Source organism: Vigna unguiculata, chromosome 3 (assembly GCF_037176805.1).
Source record: "Vigna unguiculata cultivar grain cowpea cultivar isolate G323 ecotype 2 chromosome 3, ASM3717680v1, whole genome shotgun sequence".
Classification (NCBI taxonomy): domain Eukaryota; kingdom Viridiplantae; phylum Streptophyta; class Magnoliopsida; order Fabales; family Fabaceae; genus Vigna; species Vigna unguiculata.
Window position 1 is genome coordinate 41,680,005 of NC_140794.1, and position 21,460 is coordinate 41,701,464.

The following is a 21,460-nucleotide window of genomic DNA, read 5'->3' on the forward strand; positions in this document are numbered from 1 at the left end:
GATGACATGGCAAACATTGATTGGTGATATGAGTTAGTGGAGGATTGATGATGTGGCAAACTGTCATTGGTTAATTTAGTAAGTGGATAATTGCTACGTGGCGAAATCTGGTGGACTAGAGTTTAAGTGACATTAGGGGTGCAGCTTAGTAAAAAGGAGGGGTGCAGAACAGAAATGAATTACTATTACAAAAGGGGGTGTAAACCTGAAAAAAGGGAGTGCAACTCGCTCCAGAAATGTTTTATTTAAAAAATAGATATTCCAATTGGAAAAAAGGGGGTGTAAACATGAGAATTGGGGGTGCATTTAGTACTTGACCTATTTCTCTCTAAAATTCATATTTTGGGACTTAATTTATGAATTAAAATATTCATTATTTACACCTTTGAGGACCTAAATTAAATTACAGTTGCATTATTAAACTCAAGAATATCTAATAATAAATTTAGCATGCAACTAAATACGATTTTTAAGCGCAAAAATAAGACTAAATTCCCAAAATTTAATTATTGAATGTGAGTCAAGGTTCGACTCATCATAACTTCCACGCGGATTGGAAGCGGGCAGCGCTTGGCGGTACGTGTCCCCCGCCAAGCGATTTTACTGCAACAGTATTGGTGTGATTGTGTGATATATATAACTATGCAATATTTATATGTTAGCTCACCCTATCTGCTTGTGTTTGGCGATGATCGTGTACGCGGTACATGGGAGTAGATGTTATTGCAGGTGGATCTGGTTAGGCCTAGAGACGGAGCGGGACTAGTTTTGGGAGAAGGTTTTATGAGAACTTTTATAAAAAAATTTTATGCTTTCAAATAAATTGTAATTATAAATATTCTGGACTTTTGGATAATTACAATCTTATTTATACTTATGAATTTTGGTTTATTATGAAAGTAATAAAAGTTTATTTTAATTTTGCCACGTTTTGGGAATATCAGTTATAATAAATGAAGTTTAATTATTTACTCCTTTATTTTATTATTTAAATTCGTAATATCCGGTCGGGATGTTACATTTGGTATCAGAGCATGGTTTTCAAAAGATTTTTGGGGTCTATGGGGAGTGAGTTTATCGTGTTCCGCTTATGAGTCAGTGTATTAATTCTTTTGTATTAATCCTTTTCTTTGCATAGTCACGACTTAAGTTGTGTGGTTTCATCCAGCTGAAATGTGGCGTGCACAAGCTTTGACAAACAGGAGAAGAATGGATAATACTGGGGTTGATGAGATTGCACATGCGATTCATCGGATGGTGGACGCGATGCAGCCTAATGAAGCGCAACCCAGAGCCAAAGTCGCACTTACTCGTCTTGTGATTATGGCAGATTTTATGAGGCTTAGGCCAGCTAAGTTCACTGGTAAGGCCACTCCAAATGAGGCAGATGCATGGCTGAGGGTGTGTGAGAAGATATGTCGAGCGATTGGGTGCACTAATGCACAAAAGTTGACCTTCGTCACATTCCTTCATGTGACAGACGCTGAGTACTGGTGGGTGGGGATGCAGCAACTGATGCAGACCCACGAAGAGCAGGTGACTTGGGCCAACTTTAGGGCATGATTTTTGGAGAAATACTTTCCAGACAGTGCCAGATATGAGAGGGGAGCGGAGTTCCTTACTTTGCAACAAGGGACTATGACGGTGCAGGCCTATACTGACAGGTTCGAGTACTTGGCGAGGTTCTACTCGCAGGCTGTCACCGAAGAATGGCGCTGCAAAAAATTTGAGGGCGGTCTGAACCATGAGTTGCGTCGATTCCTCGTACCTCTAAGGATCCGAGAGTTCCCTGTTTTGGTGGAATAGGCAAATATGGTGGAACAACTGGAGAGGGGTCCAAGTCGAGTCATGAGGGCACATCCTAATTACATTAGCATCAATGAGAAACGGCAAGAGAAACCCTACACCAGACCTCAACGTGAAGGACGAGGGACAGTGAAGTGTTTTGAGTGCAGGGGAGACCATTTTCGGCGAGTTTGTCCAGAACTTTTGAGAGTAGAACCGGAAAAGAAGAAGTGTTACAATTGTCGTAAGCCAGGTCATTACGCGAAATCTTGCCCTGAACGGGGGGAGTTTGAAGTGCCATGACAACAATAAGGTAAAGTTTGAATTATTTGTTTTTGGAGTAGTGAAGCATGTTATTCTAGCTTGTGTGATGTATGCTCGAAATTCGTTCATACCTTTGAAACCAGGTTATACTTTTACTCAGAAGACTAGGAAGGGTCGAGTAAAAGGAGTAGTTATTTTACCCTTAGGACTTTGGAGAGTCGGGTAAAATGGAGTTTTGGGTTACTGTAAGACTTTGATCTAAGCTCAGTAACAATGTCCTTGCTAGGTTTTGTTGAGCAGGCAATGAATGTTTCTTGTGAGGCTTAGGGAAAGTTATGCTATTATTGGGTTTTGGTGAACAGGTAAGGGTGGGACTCTTGTCGGGTTTTGTTGAACAGACAAGAGTTGTGTTTGTGAAACTCAGGGAAAGCAACACTCATACCGGGTTTTGGTGAACAAGTAAGTGGTGGGCTCTTGCTGGGTTTTGATGAGCAGGCAAGGGTGTTTATTGTGAGTCTCAGGGTAAGCAATGTCCTTATCGGGTTTTGGTGAGCATGTAAGGGTGATACTCTTACTAGGTTTTGGTGAGTAGGCAAGAGTTGTTGTTTATAATTCTTAGTGGAAGCAACACTCTTACCGGGTTTTGGTGAGCAGGTAATAGTGGTACCCTTACTGGGTTTTGGTGAACAGGTAAGGGTGGGACTCTTGTCGGGTTTTGTTGAACAGACAAGAGTTGTGATTGTGAGACTCAGGGAAAATAACACTCTTACCGGGTTTTGGTGAACAGGTAAGTGGTGGGCTCTTGCTGGGTTTTGATGAGCAGGCAAGGGTTGTTGTTTGTGAGTCTCAGGGTAGGCAACGCTCTTACCCGGTTTTGGTGAGCAGGTAAAGGTGATACTCTTGCTGGGTTTTGATGAGCAGGCAAGAGTTGTTGCTTACGGGTCTTAGTAGAAGCAGCACTCTTACCGGGTTTTGGTGAGCAGGTAAGAGTGGTACTCTTGTTGGGTTTTGGTGAGCAGGCAATGGTAGTTGCTTATAAGACCTAAGAAAAGTAATGCTCTTACTGGGTTTTGGCGAGCAGGTAAGAGGTATTACTTGTCCTTTCCGATGCGTTGGTACGCAAGGGGAGAGGTTCCTTCCAAGAAGCATTGGTGCGCAGGGAAAGGAACTTGTGAACTGAAAGTATTAAGAACAGAAAATGTCTTGGTAGAGTGATGAGGGTGCACACTCATGACTATATTTGAGATAGTTTCCTTTCTTAATTCTAAAGGTTTTGGTAAAAAGGAAGAAAAGTGATAGGTTGAGTTTGTCTCCTATATCTTTCTTATTAGGTTTGCGTTTGTTTTGTGATATGTGTGTGTTATCTGTAGTGGCTGACTACAGAATCAAGGTCAAACTTGATATTTTGTTTTTGCAAGGGTTGAGTAGGACCTTTGAGAAAATCTTTTGATCAAAGATGCGAGTACGCATAAGGAAAAGTGGGGAAACGTATGAGGTGAAGGCTAAAAAAAAAGGTAGGGACCAGGAAGGGAATATTTCAAGATAAAGCGAGTTGAGACAGTCCTATTTGCATTTTTGATGAGTGACCTCAATTTTTGAGGACGAAAATTTTTTTAAGGTGGGGAGAATGTAAGACCCGTGAAAATTAAATAATTAAATAAATAATTAATTAATAAATGCGGGTAGGAAGAACATTTATGGTATTTAATTCTCGTTTGTATAACGTGGACAAGTACTAGCTCAAATGGTTGAGAGTATTTAATTGTGTGAGAGGACTTGGGTTTAAGTCTTATGTATGTTATTAATGTATTAATTAATTATTAATGTTTTAATAATATGTGTAATTATGTTAATTAACAAGAAACATGAATTGGCTTGATGGTTTAACATTGATTTGGTATTGGCACGGGTGTGGGTTCAAGTCCTGGAGAACCTAAATTAAACTTTATTTTTGCCAAACTTAGTTTTGGATTGAATATGAAAGGGTAGAGGAAAACCCTAGCAGCCAAAAGAGGGTTGGAAAACCATCATAAGACAACCAATTAAAGGACATTAACCATAATTTAATTGGATTTTCGTTTTAGACCATTAAACCACATTAAGAGCACTTTTAAAAGGCTAATTAGAGGTAAGAAAGAGGGTTTTTTTGGTGGGCTGTTATTGTGGTTGCAGAAGGGAGAACGAAAGTTTAGTGTTTGTGAGGATTGAGAGTGTTGAGAAGAACCAAAGAGGGCCATTGGTGATCAAGGGAGAATTTTCAAAGTTCTAAGCAAAGGAGACCAGGTTAGGGGAGCTTTTACGTGCTAATCTTATTTTAGTTGATTCACATGCTAAAAAGAGTAACCTTATGTGTTACCTTTAATTTAAATTGGAATGATATGCTAAATAGGATAATTTCAAGTGTTGATTAACTTAAGTCTGATTGGCATGCTAAGAATGGTATGATGAGGTATGAATTTGGTGATATCATGCTTGATATTTTATTTCCCTTTTAATTTATTGTTCTGGGAAATTTCCAGAAATTGTCTGGTCAGCGATGAACTGCCGCCAAACGATTCTTCCTCTTGTAGGTAATTTAGGGTTCCTATAGAGGAACCACCTGCCAGAAATAGGGTAAAATAGCCTGTTGGACCACTGTTGACCAAATCTTTGCCAGAGTTGACCAGTGTTGACTCGTTGACTGACCAGTGAGAGACTGCCACATGTCAGAGCAGTCTCCCTCACAAGCCAGAGTTCTCTTCCCGCAATTAGGGTTTGGCTGCCGTGAGGGTTGCCGCAAGGGGCGTTTCACAGATTCCATTTGGGGCCACTAGTTCTCTGATAGAGGACTCGTTCGGCGTCTCGTTTATTCTTGTTACGATGTATGTAACACCCCAGATGGATATTACTAGATACAGCATAAATCATGAATTTTCTTTTGGAAATCCAAACATTATATAAAGTTCCCAAGCGCGGGAAAATTAAAAAAAAAAAAACTTTTATCGCGATAATCCAATCATAGTACTTTATCTTTATTACAAGTTCATAATAGTGAAAAACGTCATAAAATCTATTACAAAATGCATGAAATGAAAATATAGGAAAAATCTCCCATCGTAAGCCCTCGCTCCGTCGCTATGCTTCAGCATTCTCACCTGAAGTCACATCTGCTCCCACGTAACAAGTCACGTGATCATCGCCAAACACAAACACACAAACAAGAAAGGGTGAGCTGAAAAATAAAAATAATATAAACAATAAGATAATAAGAATTGACCCTCACCCAATCTAACTTAGTTAATTTTAGTTTAGTGATCTTTTATAACATTATATCCCCAATCTCATAACCTATATGAGAAAGATCCATTCACAGCTTTGGTCCTTAGGGATTATCATGCTCCCACGAACCTACCCGCTCGTGGTCCAACTCTACGGACCTCCCCGCCCGTAGTCCAACTCTACGAACCTGCCCGCTCGTAGTCCAACATGTGTTAACACCTACTATGAACCTCCCCGCTCATAGTAGCCTCAAGTGTGAGCATGGAACATACGAACCTCCCCGCTCGTATCCCCACACAAGAGTACAATAGATACGGACCTCCCCGCCCGCATCAATCACGCATCTCAAATCTCCGTTACGAACCTCTCCGCTCGTAACTAATCCGGCATATCCCTGACCAAGCTATCAAACCCATCCATGCAAATCCATCTGCAATGGACCCATGCCCATGCACTATCGCCTGGCGATGCCTGTAGACCACCTGGCGGTCCAACCCACACCACTAAACACTACTCTAGTAGCATAAATTGACTGGTTGTACCAGATTCTAGCATACTCCAATCATCATGTGCAACCGTAAAACACCCAACGGAAAATACAAGCACTTCCATTAAATTCCTATCGCACCTCATAGATCATATTCATAACATGAACAAACACTTATACATTCATAAATTTAAACCCATTACATCACTTGAATTTTGGTTAATAATATACATTGCACATATAAGTTAAAACAAAACAACCAATCATGATTTTCTTACCATTATATTAATACCTATAATATAAATGTTAATTAAAGCGGACCATGAATTCAAACTTGAATTCCCGTAACTCATCACGTAAAACAATATATGCTATTGTTTATTAGGCATTTCAAAGGTTATAAACAACACACATATCAAGGATATCATATTAACACTTAATGCATATTAACCACCACTGGGACCCGTGGCTAAAATAAAAGGAAGAATTTGTATACATGGCCACTCAAAGAACACATACGCACTGCAACTTCCATGGTAGAATTCCAAGACCCCACTTTGGTATACTGAAGTGAACCATTGAAACAAAATCTTGCCTCCATTTTTCTAATATACTATTTTAATACTAATACTTCAAAAAACAGTTTAACAATCCACAACCCCAACATTTTATTTCCCACCCGATCCTTATTTACTTAATGTTAAAAGTCTATAAAAAAAATCAAAACTACAACTAACCCATAAAAGGATTTCATCCTCGTCAGTAAAACTTTATTCACAACAATCCATTTTTCCCTTTTTTTTTTCTTTTCCTAAAATACTAACATAATATAACTAATTGGATATCCATATAATTTATCAAGCCCCAATTTACATCATCACCCCTGCATACGTCAACCACCTATAAGCACATTTATTTTATTATAATTAATTTTTATATAAAATTCAACTACCAATTCATGAATCATAGTAAAAACAAAGACTAAATCTATGAAAACCCTTTTTAGCCAAACTCATAATAAATAAAAAAACACTAAAAAATATTCCCAACGTAATGCTTTTGCCACTTTATAAGAATTCAACCCATGCTTTTTAACATCCATGAACTTTATATAATAATAAGAAACCAATATGGCACAATACTACATTAGACCTGTGAGTTAAAAATAATAATAATATCTTATAGAATATTCATATTATATACTATATGTTAATTGATACCAACATCACAAATCAATACTAACTCACCAGGCAACATATACATGAAATCAAATATTTCCATATCCACCAATGCCAATTATGCATAAATTGAGGAGAGACCAAACCAATTTCCAAAACTATCAAGTTTTTCTATATTTATACATATTCTTATGATTTCCATCGATTACTACTGCAATCTCTTTCTAATTCCAGATTATAATACAATAATTTAAAAACAGAAATTGTACCTACTGATGCAAAATTAAACTCAAAGATCTTTGATAATTATTTTATCATGGTCATACCTAACCATGATTATCTTTATAATTTCAATCAAAATTTCAACTGGCTAAAAAAATGCATCATAAACAAAATATGTTATTTATGCTTAATAGTCCAACCAATTTTCTTTTATTATGAGCAATATGTAATTGGAAAGGAAACCCAAAACTCAATAGCACAAATTGGAACCCGTCTCAACAAAATCCCCCACCCAACTAAGTAATTATCCAAACAGCACATCAAATCCATCATGAAATACAAGACCTTGAACCTCAATTTCAAGACGTCACGAAAATTGATTTTTTTCACAATTCTTCTCCATCCAATTATTTTTCAATGCCAACGAATAAAAAAAAAATCAAACAAAACCATAATATAAGGTTAGCTCCCCTTACCTGATTTTCTTGTTCCAATTGCAACTAAATGATTTGTGTTTGCTATCCAAAGCCTCCTCTAAGAGTATCTTCTTCAACTCCCTTCACCCTCACTCTCTCCCTCTAAACCACGTAAATTTCCAGTCCCCTCTCTGTTTCTTCTGGCTGTCACACTCTCTAACCCTTTGTTTTCTCACACACTCCCTTCCCTCTCACCAATTCAACCCGAATTAAATAAAAATAAAAGGGAAAACGAAATTAATTTATATTTTTAAGTTTAATGGTCATTACTCTTGGTCAAAACCTCTTAAATCATGTCAATTTACCCATTCGTATGAACTTAAATCATGCTTTCATATTCACAATATAGTAGCAAAATAAAACAAAATTAAATACTAATGACATGCTCGGGACTTGAACCCAAGTTCCTTCAACATAATTAAGTGCTTTAAACCACTTAGGTTCACATTGTTTCTTGTCTAGGATTTATCAAAGAACTCTCCTAAGGTAGTCTCAACCCCTCATCTCTTATATTCTATTAATTATTAATTTTTATGAATTTCCTGGATCTCACATGTATGTCGACGATGGCGCAGGAGTGAGCGTGGTCGACGTAGTGAATGGCGGCGAGGCTGGTTCGAGAATGGTGGTTCAGGCAGCGGGATGCACGAAGAAGATGACGCTCACGAACTCCGACGAGTTGCAGCGACGGGCGAGGTTTCTGACGAGGGCACGACGGGCGGTGGCTTTCCGGCGTGGGCAGTGGTGATCGGACATGGTCGTGGCGGCTGCGGAATGTGGCGGCTGCGGAGTGGGTTGGTGCGGAAGAGAGAGAAAGAGAGATTAGGGTTAGGGTTTGTGTTGGTAAGGAGATGATGACGTGGCAAACATTGATTAGTGATATGAGTTAGTGGAGGATTGATGATGTGGCAAACTGTCATTGGTTAATTTAGTAAGTGGAGGATTGCCACGTGACAAAATCTGGTGGACTAGAGTTTAAGTGACATTAGGGGTGCAGCTTAGTAAAAAGGAGGGGTGCAGAACATAAGTGAATTACTATTACAAAAGGGGGTGTAAACTTGAAAACAGTGAGTGCAACTAGCTCCAGAAATGTTTTATTTAAAAAATAGATATTCCAATTGGAAAAAAGGGGGTGTAAACATGAGAATTGGGGGTACATTTAGTATCTGAACTATTTCTCTCCAAAATTCCTATTTTGGGACTTAATTTATGAATTAAAATATTCATTATTTACACCCTTGAGGACCTAAATTAAATTACAGTTGCATTATTAAACTCAAGAATATCTAATAATAAATTTAGCATGCAGCTAAATACGATTTTTAAGCGCAAAAATAATACTAAATTCCCAAAATTTAATTATTGAATGTGAGTCAAGGTTCGACTCATAATAACTTCCACGCAGTTTGGAAGCGGGCAGCGCTTGGCGGTACGTGTCCCCCGCCAAGCGATTTTACTGCAGCAGTATTGGTGTGATAGTGTGATATATATATAACTATGCAATATTTATATGTATGTGTAATATGTTAACTCACCCTATCTGCTTGTGTTTGGCGATGATCGTGTACGTGGTACACGAGAGCAGATGTTATTGTAGGTGGATCTGGTGAGGCCTAGAGACGGAGCAGGGCTAGTTTTGGGAGAAGGTTTTATGAGAACTTTTATAAAGTTTCTTTATGCTTTCAAATAAAGTAATAAAAGTTTATTTTAATTTTCCCGCGTTTTGGGAATATCAGTTATAATAAATGAAGTTTTATTATTTACTTCTTTATTTTATTATTTAAATTCGTAATATCCGGTCGGGATGTTGCAATTCGTTTGGAAGAACATCATCTACCGCTACGGTATTCCCTACACAATCATAACCGACAACGGTCGCCAATTCATAGACAAAGGTCTCGCCGACTTCTACCACAATTTGAAAATTACACATATCACGAGCTCCGTCGAACACCCGCAGACGAATGGGCAAGTCGAGGCCGCCAACAAAGTCCTCCTCGGCCAACTCAAGAAACAATTAGATGAGGCAAAAGGAAAATGGCCAGACGAGCTACTCGAGGTACTGTGGGCATACAGGTGCACCCCCCAATCTTCAACCCATGAGGCGCCATACACACTAGTCTATGGAACAAATGTCGTCATTCCAGTAGAAATCGGGGAACCTTCCATGCGACAACGACACCACGACACACAATTAAATGGCAACTGCATGAGTACTCATCTCGACCTCCTGTACGAAACAAGAGAGAAAGCACGTATTCAGGATCTGGCGACCAAGTTGAGAGCAGCTAGACGATACAACTCTAAGCTGAAGCCGCGTTCTTTTCACAAGGGAGACCTCGTCTGGAGGATGGCCAGTAAAGCTCGCAAACACGAAGGAAAGTTCTCGCCAAATTGGGAGGGCCCGTTCCGTGTACTTAAAGAAGTCGGCAATGGCGCGTATCGCCTAGAGAAATTATCCGGGGAACCCTTACCCAACACTTGGAACATCTCCCACTTTAAATTTTATTTCAGTTAACCGTCACTTGTAATCGAATGTACTCTTTCCTACCCTGGAATTTTTTCCCTAAGGAGGGTTTTGGCCAGGAAGGTTTTAACAAGGCATCCACCCATCAATAAATTGCAAATTCATCACTAACATCTTGTCTACATTCACTCCCAACCACTACTCTAAGTGTCGCTGGTCGAACAAGCTAACTCCCAACCACTAATCTAAGTGCCGTTGGTCGAACAATCTTAACCCCCAGCCACTACTCTAAGTGCCGCTGGTCAAACAATAATAAACATTCCCAGCCACTAATCTAAGTGCCGCTGGTCGAACAAAATAAACGCTCCCAGCCACTACTAAGTGCCGCTGGTCGAATAACAAATATCACTCCCAACCACCGATCTAGGTGCCGGTTGGTCGAGCAAATAACCCTCCAACGAGCTAAATAAGCATACAGCAATGTCGATTTTAAATTGATAACTTAAACCCATCACAAACGACAAGCAACCAAATGAATCACGCCTTACTTAGCCAATAACGCGAATAAGGACCGAGCCTGCAAACACCAACTAAACGAATCAAAGTAACAAGCAAGCAATTACTTTCATCTTTCATAAATTCTTAAAGTTACTCGGTACAAATTTTTCACAATACAACGACACCCCAGCACCAAAAAACTAAAGGCACACTCGCCCCCAAAAGAAGCCGGAAACAGACAGGCATACCCAAACAAAAAAAATTCCAGTCCCCCATTTACATAGAAAAGGAAAAGTTTCGGCATCCTCGCCCCTAATACCTACACTAAATTACTCTTCAGCGTCATTCGCCTCCTCACCAACCACGACTTCCTCTGCCCCGTCAGCCTCCTCATCGACATCCTCACCCTCCCCCGCCACCCCATTAATAGTGGCCGGTGGAGTCGCCACCACGGTATCTTCATTCACTACGGCAGCCGTCTCCTGCTCGGCCTTGAGTCGGCTAATCTCCGCGACGTCCAACATGTGATTGTCATACACATCCAAGTTAATATTAAAATGACAATCGGTCACGGAAACTTCCCTGTACAGAAACTCGGCTTGCCTAAGAGCCTTCTGAAAGTCGTTAACATGCTCGTTGTACACGGCCTGTTGAAGACCAAAAACTTCACTGGCAGCCTCTTCAGCCGCAACATCTTTGGCAACATTCACCCCATCCAACTCCGCTTGCTTCGCCTTCAATTTCTTTCTATCCCACAACACTCCCTTTTAACCTCTTCACCTCGGCCTCCAATTTCTTCTTCTCATCCGCCTAAGCGGCCTGTTCACGGTCCCTCTAGCCCTTTAACGCAGCAATCTCCTCGGATAACTTCTTCTTATCACCTGCAGCCAACTCCTCCTGCAACATCGTAGCAACTCGCCTGCTCAATACCATGCCACGAGCCAAGTACTCACTCATGGCCCACATAGTCAGCCCCGGATCCGCAGCCTCCACAACAACCACCTCCTCATCGCTCAGTTTAAGCTCCAAGCCTTTCCTCATCTGGATTTTCGACTTTTCGAAACCACCAAGGTCAAGATTACTCGACCCGCTGGACCCAACCCCACCAGTTTTCGCAAGGGCCCTTAACCTTTTGCGGTCCTTCCCGACACCCTTCATTTTCGAGGGTGTCGGCCTCTTCGCAACCGGAGGCCGGTAAGTATTCACAACGGGGCCTGCAAGATTCGGAGCCTGCGATTATCCCTCACCCTTCGCAGCGTTCCCCATCTTGTCTCTGATCTTGGCGAACAAATCCACTTCCCCACCCACCTTTTTCGCATGATGAGCCATCACACCTAAATTCAAAAGGTTTCATTTATAAAAATCAAATTAAGGATGTCACATGTTTCGATCAGATTAAAAATCATAAGAAAGTAACGGTAAAATTAAATAAATTGATAGTGTTTTACTCATACAAAATTGATTGAATAGGTTTTTATGTTAAGTGACCAAATAGACAATTACACATATAGAGGTTATATTATATTGTTTTATAATAACAATAACAATTTATCGTGTAATTTTTAATCTGTCTAGACATTTTGTTTTTTATTTTTTTGTTTTTATTTTTAAATTCAAAAATCAAAATTAAAATAATTAAAAGATTAAATCTTTTATACTAAATTTTTATAAATATGATAATATATAATATTATTATAATTTAAATTATTAACACTTACAAATTAAACTATAATTATTAACTATAAAGTAATTTAATATGTAAATGTAATAATTATTTTAATTTATTTAACTACAACTTTTATTAATCAATTAAAAATTTAAAAAATATTTATATAATTAAATATGTTTTAAATATTTAAATAATTTTTAAAAGTAAAAAGTGGTGGGTATTTTTCTTCCAAAATCCTTAAGATTTTTCTACTTCTATTCTTTCTATTCCTTTTTTTTTTTCACACATATGTAATTAATTTATAAACGTATTTCGTTAGATTGAATGAGAAATTTAACATTCAAATTTTCAATTTATTTTCATCAATAGTCAAAATTCTATTTTATCAACGAATTTTATAGCAAAATAGTTAAAGCTAAAAGTAAAAATATAGCACCATTTTACTGGTATATTTTATTAACGGATAAATCCGCCAGCAATAAAAATTCTAGATTTTCTGCAAATTTTATTAACAAAATTTATTGAAAAATGTTTATCGACAAATATTTCTATCAGTATTTCAAAAACTAATTTATCCATAGATTTTGAAAATAAATTTATTTTCATCGATAAAATAACTCGGTGATTATTGTTATACCGATGATTTTATTTTCGTTGGTAAAACTTTTTCAGTAAAGATGTCTTACCAAACCATCAACTTTTATTAGGCAATTAGAATTTTTTTTTTTTTGGGATAAACTTGTGATCACTAGTGCAAAATAAGCTTTTTATACCTACATTATTATACCTGTTCAAATCCACCAGGTATAAAATAAGAGACGGATGACAATTTTGTAAATAATGTGAGATCTTTTATCCCAATTATACTTTCAATAGGTATAAAAATTAATGCGATAACATTTTTTACAATATTGAAAACAACTTTTTATACCAATTATAGCTAGAATTGGTATAAATTTCGTATATATATATATATATATATATATATATATATATATATATATATATTTCTTTTTTAATTTTTAAAAGAAATATTATACACTAAAAAAAATATTTTTTAGTGATTATGACTTTTTAGCGGTTAAAGTAAGCCGCTAGAAATAATTCTACTTTGTGTTAATTTTCTTAACCGCTAGAAAGGTTAAGTTGATTTTAAGATAACATCGACCCAAATTCAATTCTATTACGATGATGATGCTTCCCTTCTCTCAACGACAATGATGCCTGGCGCTTCGTCTCTTTTTTCTCAAGGACGACGATGACATTTCCTTTTCTTCTCAAGGATGATGATGACGACTCCCCTGTTCTCCATAATCGCGCCTTGCGACTTCGTCGTCACGAGCTTCGTTGTCATTGATGCGCTTGAGCCCGACCAATCTATCATTTACTTCAACGCCCTTTTTGAGATTCACCGATTACCGTGCAGAAAAACAGCCCAGTCACAACGGATTAGTACCTCTATCAAGATTTGTCATTAGGTTTAAGTTTAGGTTTTCAGTTCACAATTCTCTCTGCCTCAAAACCCTAGGAAACCACGGTAGAATTTTAATGGATGGTTGTTAATGTGATGGTTAGGGTACTGAATGCTGCTGGTCGATCGAAATTGGAATTCTGTTGCTTGAGATTTGTGTTAAATCTATTCATTAACTCGGTAAATTATGTGAATGTTGTTATCAGTGGTTGTAATGCTTTACATTGAGTGGCAGAGAAGTTAGATATATGAATTGTGTGTTTTTATAAGTATATGGCTAACTTCTAGAGCTTTAATTTAATGTGTTGGAACGTTATGCCAAAGATGCCGATTGAAACTCTTAATTGGTGTATTTTGAATTGAACAGTAGTTGTACATGCATTGCTTGTGTCCCTGGAGGTGATGGTCTTGTCGTTGTTTCTCATTCTGGTGGTAATTTGTAGTGTGTATGAGAAGGTAAGTATCAATTATCAGTAGAGAATCTTGTTTCATGGTTCACTTAGAATGTGATATTTCTTATAGTAAGTGAATAAGACATGTAGCTTTTCTTTCCCATTTCAGAACAAAGATGGTGCTGGTGATTCTTCTTTTCTAGTTGTAAAAGATTAAACTCAATTTTCCGTTGCCATGCACGTTACAGTGAGGTATTGAGTTTAATGACTTTTTGATTTCTAAATAATTTACTAATATAAATCTTTTTTAACCCTTTTCATCTAACTATCTATATATTTTAATTTTTCTGTAGTAAATTCAGCCTATATCACTTGTTAGTATAATGATTGCTTAGTTCTTGTGGAACTTCGCAGCTTTCACACTAAATACTTCATTGGCAATACTACTAATACATCCAAGGCATAATTAGTTTTTGGTTTATATGAACTCTACATGTTGTAGTTCTGGAGAATATGTTTATTTTTGCAGAGTAATCCGATAACCAAATGAAATATATGCCAGGGTTCAATTACCAATATGGGAGGTAGGATATGGCGAGGAAGGAATAGAGATTCCTTGGTAATCTTTTTTTTCTCTACAAATGCAAATTAACAAGTGATTTTTACAGAAGCATTTATGAATCTCGTTAATGAGGGCGGTGGAAATGGGCTTTCATTCTTTTGTTCAACCAACTTTCCATGCATGTGCTTCTGCATAGCTAAAAACTCAGTCAGAATTTCCCCAATGGAGTTACATAGAAATGCATCTGAAAGTACGTCATTTGATCTTGCTTTCTAGTTGCTTATTCTAGTTCCCTCTCTGTGTTTGTAAACTTTTTGTGTGTGATAGTTCTAAATTTCAAATTTTTATTAGTGGGTGATTGTTAAGTATAATTAAGTATTATTTTTTTAATAAATTAAAAAGCATGATTGTAAGTTATATAAAAATTAATGTTTAGATCACTTATCATAGGTAAATCCTTTTTTCTCTTTTCCATAAAAAAGGTTATCATGAGTGGATTATTATGTCAGATAAATTAATTCTGCATATAGAACTACTAGGATACTTACCAATAATCACCCTATGATTGTTTATGCAATGACTTCGAGGAGTATTATAAAATGGTCTCATTATCTTGTTAATTGGATCATTATTATGCTTAAACATTGTATTGACCCTTTTCAATCTCTTCTACTTTCTCTTTTAGATATCAGTACTAATCCTTACTATTTTGGAAGTTAAGTATTATTCACTTTTGTTTGCAGATTTGATGCTCTTTATGCTAAGTCTCTTCCAGAGTCCATTGTTGGTGAGACATTTTTGAGCAACATGAAAATCATAATGATGTTGTCACTATTATTGATTACAAGCGTACTTACGTAGTTAAAGCTCCCACAACGCATCCAATCTATGAAAACTTTCGAGTCAAGGTTAGGACTTCATTAAATAATTAAATTGGTTACAAGTAACTGATGATTAGTTCTAGTTTTTGCATTCTTTTGCCCAATTATTATGTACAAGTCTCAGCAAAACTCTCATGTCGTAATTTTATACTTCAGAAAATTTCTTTGTATTTCTTTTTTTTGGAAAGTTAATTATGTAGTCATGCCAGTGTGTGAGATTCTATAACTCGGTCTTTATATTTGGCAAATAACTGTTATATTATGTAGATCATAGGATGGTATATTTGAATACTTTGTCACACCAAATTCACATTCTACAAGAGATGTTGACTCTTAAACACATTTTTTCATATTCGTAACTTTTACCTGGTATCATGAAGCAAGTATATGTCTTTTTCCTATAATAATTATTTGAATTTTAATTAATTATCCATCATATTTTTTGCAGACCTTCAAAGCACTTCTATCATCTGCATCTTCAACCTATCAGCTTGCATCCTTAGGAGAACTGCTATATCAGGTACATCTACAGCTTCAGTTGATCAACTTACCATGATAATAATTTTGGATGAACACATGATAATATTGGCTTTGGTTCCTATTTTTAGTATTTTAAATTCAATTTTTTACATCTTATGAATAATGTCTGTCCATAATAAATCATTCACTTCCTTTTAACATTTTTTGTATAACAGGAAGATCTGAATAGTTAGTTGAATGTCTATATTATTTATTGTTAATTGAATTAAAATGCAATTAACAGACTTATTACTTGTTTGATAGAAAATTATTTTCCTGTCCTCTTTTTGAATATTAACTTTGGCATTGGAATTGAAGAAGAACACCAAACCACAAATCGGGGAAAGTGATTGAGTTTTAACTATCTTATGCAGTGCAACTACAGCTACAGTGCTTGTGGACTTGGCTCTGATGAAACAGATAGGCTTGTACATTTAGTGCAAGAGTTGCAGCACAGTGTTGAATCTAAATATGAAGGTGGAACTTTATATGGAGCCAAGATAACTGGTGGTGGTTCAGGCGGAACAGTTTGTGTAATTGGTAGAAACTGTCTCAAGAGCAGTGAACACATTTTTGAGGTATTCATTTCATTATGAGTTTAATTTAATACATTATCATAACTAAGAAATACTGAATATCTCTTGTGGATAAAAGGTAACTAAGGCTTTCAGGATTAAGATTCTACTTGAAAATAAAGTTTGTTTATCCAAACAAACTTTCAATTGTTTTAGTTAAATTAAAACTATAACTAAAAGCATATTTAAACAAAAATTTTCTCATAGTAAATGCTATTTTTTTTTTCTCATGGTAGCATCTGAGTCTTTCTTTATAGAACTTTGCCTTAGTGAGACATCACAATAAATTCCCAATTCAGGTGGAGTTGGAGTTCTTTTCTACAAGTGCTTATCCAAAGAATTTGAGTTGGAGTTCTGGATAAGTGGTTCTGGATATATGTGAGGCAGCAGTGTTCTGGATAAGGTTTTCCCAGATTTTCACCTTGAGGACAAGGTGGAATCTATAGAGGGTTAGTATTGATGGGCCTAAATAGACCTATAGGTGTACGAGGTGAAAGAAACAAGTGTAAAGAAGGAGGAAAGAGTAGTGGGATCGAAATGACAATTGACTGCTGGCAGTTTGAGAATGGAAGAGGAGGATGTGGTAGTCATGCTAAGAAGAGATAAAGAAAGGTTTATTTGGGGGGAAAATCAAAGAATGGAGAGGGCATGAACAGATTCTTGAAAAGTTTCAAGGTAGTTTTGGGGTTAGGAGAGCAGCTGGTTCTCTCTTAGCAGTTTATCACTAAAAGATTGTTGACTCAACTATTCATTGTGTAGATTTTCAATGACACATCTCCGATGGATCAAGGAGTCTTGAAGGAAGTTCGTGAGCAGTGGGCTTCGTTTCTTTTAAGTGTTTATATAAGATGATGTTAGGTGTTTTATGACTTATATAGTAATTCGTTTTGGAGTAGTATTATATTTCATATAAACATTAGATTCTATTTCATGTAAATATTAGATTGAATGAGATTTGTTTTCTGGATGTTTTGGGTAATTATATACAATATGTAAGATGATGTTAGGTGTTTTATGACTTATATAGTAATTCGCTTTGGAGTAGTATTATATTTTATATAAACATTAGATTCTATTTCATGTAAATATTAAATTGAATGAGATTTGTTTTCTGGATGTTTTGGGTAATTATATACAGGTTTGGTATGTGGTAAGAAGCATAAACGAATTTTTCATAAAAAATAAGAAATCACTTTTTATACCGGTTGAGGTCATACTTTGTGTAAAATGTGTAATTTTTTATACCGGTTGGAACTATAATCGGCATAGTAAGTCATTTTTTCTTACATGACTTTTCATTTTCAAGAGGACTTTCTATACCGGTTTTAGAAATGGTATAAAAAAATAACTTTTTATACCTGTCATGGAACCGATGTAGAAAGATCAAACCTTCTATACCACCTGCATTTATACCGATGCTAGAACTGGTATAAAAGGCCTTTTTTAACCGGTATAAAAAGCCTATTTTACACTAGTGGATATTGATCATCACCTCTAAAATATGAACTCTTGATACCAATTTCAACATAAAATCTTAAGATTTTATGGATATTACTTTCTTATATATAAGTTCATTTTCTCTTTCTATTCAATGTATCTATATTCCTTACACACCAATCTCATTCATCAAGTTCATCAATTAATACATAACCTAAATCACCTTTTTCTTTCAAGTAGAAGTCTGATGAGCTATAAAACATTTAAATCTCAACTAAATTTAAAATTATTAAAAATATAAAAAATTATGATAATTAAAAAAATCAGAAACTATAACATTTTTAACGATTTATTATAACCTCTAAAAATAAAGTAGCTTCCAAAAAGTATTTTTTTAGTGAAATTCTATCAGAAGTGTTGAAAGGACACAATTTTTGTCGAGAATTGTTTCTTCGAACTGCTGAAACATTAAACAATTGCCATGAATATATATATATATATATATATATATATATATATATATATATATATATATATATAATATTGTAGTGTATATTGTTTAAAATCAGTGTATCAGACACGTTCATAAATTTTGTTTTTAATTTCAACGTGGATTCTTTTCATTTCCATAAAATAGGTGATTTCACACTGCGTGAGTTCTGAATGACCACGAAAGTAGAAAAAGAGACCTGTCTTTTGGCGCTTACAAGGTTGTTCTTTTCTTTCTTTTTCTCTGGGACACGCGGGTTTTACAAGATTGGAATCGATACAAGCACATGCAATAAATGAACAGGTAAATAGAGGGACCAGCCTTCAGTGTAAAGCCAAAATCGTCAAATTGGAAAAAAGTGAAACGAAGAAACTTTTGAAGGCATGCAGTACTTAGAAATAACAAAGATAAGATACATGTGTGTTAGTCAGATAAGATACACTTACCAAACAAATCAACAAGAGAAGCAAATAGCGGCTCTTGATTCCCACCAACCATGCACCTTTCATTCATTTTATTTGTTGGAAGTGGCCATTAACACGACTCATAAAGATTCCTTTTACATAATTTTCTCTTTTCTGATAACAACATGGTCCCATGCATTCTGGATCATGGGAATGCGCTTCCTTCAACAGGGTTATGTCCATGAGCCTTGTCTGCAGTAAAGAAAACAAGGCCAACTTTCGTATTGAATTTTCTCTGTAATGTGTATCAAGTTCATGAAACGAAAGCTAAGCATTTCAAATATGTTGTCACTAAGATCTTCATCAAATCCCTGATATCAAGCTTTCCCATAATACACGTTGCTGTTTTCATACCTACGTACTGTGTTTGCACCAGTTTTTCATTTTGTTAAGAAATAGTGACAAGTTGGTAATAAACTCCACCACTGTGAAGCAAAAACATAAGAAAGAAAGAACAGATAAATGGTTGAGAGCACCGAAAGCGAGGAGATACCTTTTCGAATGGTCAATTATTTTATCTGTGTTTCACGAAAGACAAATCCTAAGATGTCTATTTACCTTGTACTGTTTGACATGTACCCTTCTGAAACCTTTCCTTTCCTCCTTGGGGAGATCTTTCTACACTTTGAATTTGATCTAGGACAGGGAGAGGGCTCGAGGTACGAGGATGAATAAAAGAGAAAACAACACATGAAACAAACAAGTTATTTTAAGTCACTCAGCAACGTAGAACTTTGGGCCAAATGCAATAAGGAGTAATTTACCAGTGGTAATAATCCGTGCATTTGACTCACATTTTAAGGAGCAAATGATGGGAAAATCAACCATAGTCATTACTTTTATACGTAAAATATTTCTTCACTACCATGAAGATGAAGTTACCGTCTTAGATTTTTCTTAGATATTTCTTTCCCATTTTTACCATATATGTGTTCCGACAACCTACATTTATAATTTCCTTCGTTGTTAACACTTTGACTGGGTACCAAAAGTTTAAGTATTCCTTTGTGGATTGTAAGAGAAAAATAAGAGAGAAGAGCAGTGAAAAAAAAATCACACAAAAAACTCTCATTTTTTTTTCCGGTGATAATTCATTTTTGCATTGCAAAGATGGGAAATTATTTAAGAGCTCAAAATGTGTGATGTGGAAAATTGTAGTATTCAAACTCGGTTTAAATACTATAGAGTAGCACAACTATAAAAAGTTACAATAATGAAATTACGACAAAGGAAAAAACACTTATTATTGTACAAGTAAATTTGTATGATATTTCATCAACATTGTTACCTTAGAAACTACCAAGGAAGTGATAAAATGTAGAGAATGCATAATAAAGGACAATGAATTAATCGAAGAGTTTACTAATCAACTTTCATTGGTTGTTATGTCAAATTGTTTTGTTAAGCAATGCGTGGTGGAAAAACATCCTAGTATAAGTGAAAAATAATTTCTTGAAACCATGATAAAGATGATGAATGCTCCACAAAATATTGAAGGATGAAGAAGAGTATGGGTGGTGTGCATAAGGTAAAAATTGAACAATGCAAAGCAGTATGTTCATGATAAAAAGGGAATAAAGTCAAAAGAATGCAACACTAGAAAGTTTGTTGTATCTATTTGTAATAGACCAAATACTGTGCTTGTGATCTTGATATCAAGATTCATGTATTTTCCAAGTCAAGTTCACGGAAAGTGAAACAAACAATTTTCAAGACTACTCTAACAGTGATAGGATAGGAAACTCAAATGAGAAAGTACAACAAGGTATATATTTTTATTTTGGGAAAAAGTTACTTTGACACTACCATTCCCAAATAACTACCATTTGACACTCACTTTTCTTAATAAAATATTATTATTTGAATAAAATATTAATTTATATGAGTGTCAAATGTTAGTATTGGTGTCAAACTACCACTGTCCTTTCACTTGAGAGAGGAATTTTCTATGAGTACTAAAAGTGCAATATGTAATTTCTCAACCTACAACTAAAATTGAATATATTTTAGTAGCTATTACAACAAATCAAACCATTTAATGAAACTAAGAAGTTATTTCTGATAGAATACCTATAATTTACTCTTTATTTCTCTGCATTTTCTTTTACCAACATTATTACCTCTTGAATAAATGAGAGTATTTATATACTTTTTACCCAATGATAAACATGACTCTACATACTTACAAAACAACTATATAACAAAAATAATAACGTTAAAAACTTTATCTGACGAAAGATATACAAAATTAGTTACTTTTTATTGCTTGGAAGGAATGCAAATCAAGCACCAATGTAAAAAACTAAACATAAGAGAGATTGGCTACAAATGATCACATTCACGCAGCCAAATATGAGTGATGTTG

At 35.7% G+C, this 21,460-nt stretch overlaps 1 protein-coding gene across 1 annotated transcript; it reads left to right on the forward strand.

Annotated features, from left to right (window-relative positions):
• Positions 1 to 15,520: 15,520 nt before the first annotated feature.
• LOC146887863 (L-arabinokinase-like) lies at positions 15,521 to 17,726 on the forward strand (the record flags this gene model as incomplete). Its single annotated transcript, XM_085671494.1, has 4 exons — positions 15,521 to 15,637; positions 16,059 to 16,130; positions 16,504 to 16,707; positions 17,004 to 17,726. Coding segments are annotated over 4 exons (456 nt in total), but the record flags the coding sequence as incomplete, so codon positions are not given.
• Between the last annotated feature and the right edge of the window lie 3,734 nt (positions 17,727 to 21,460).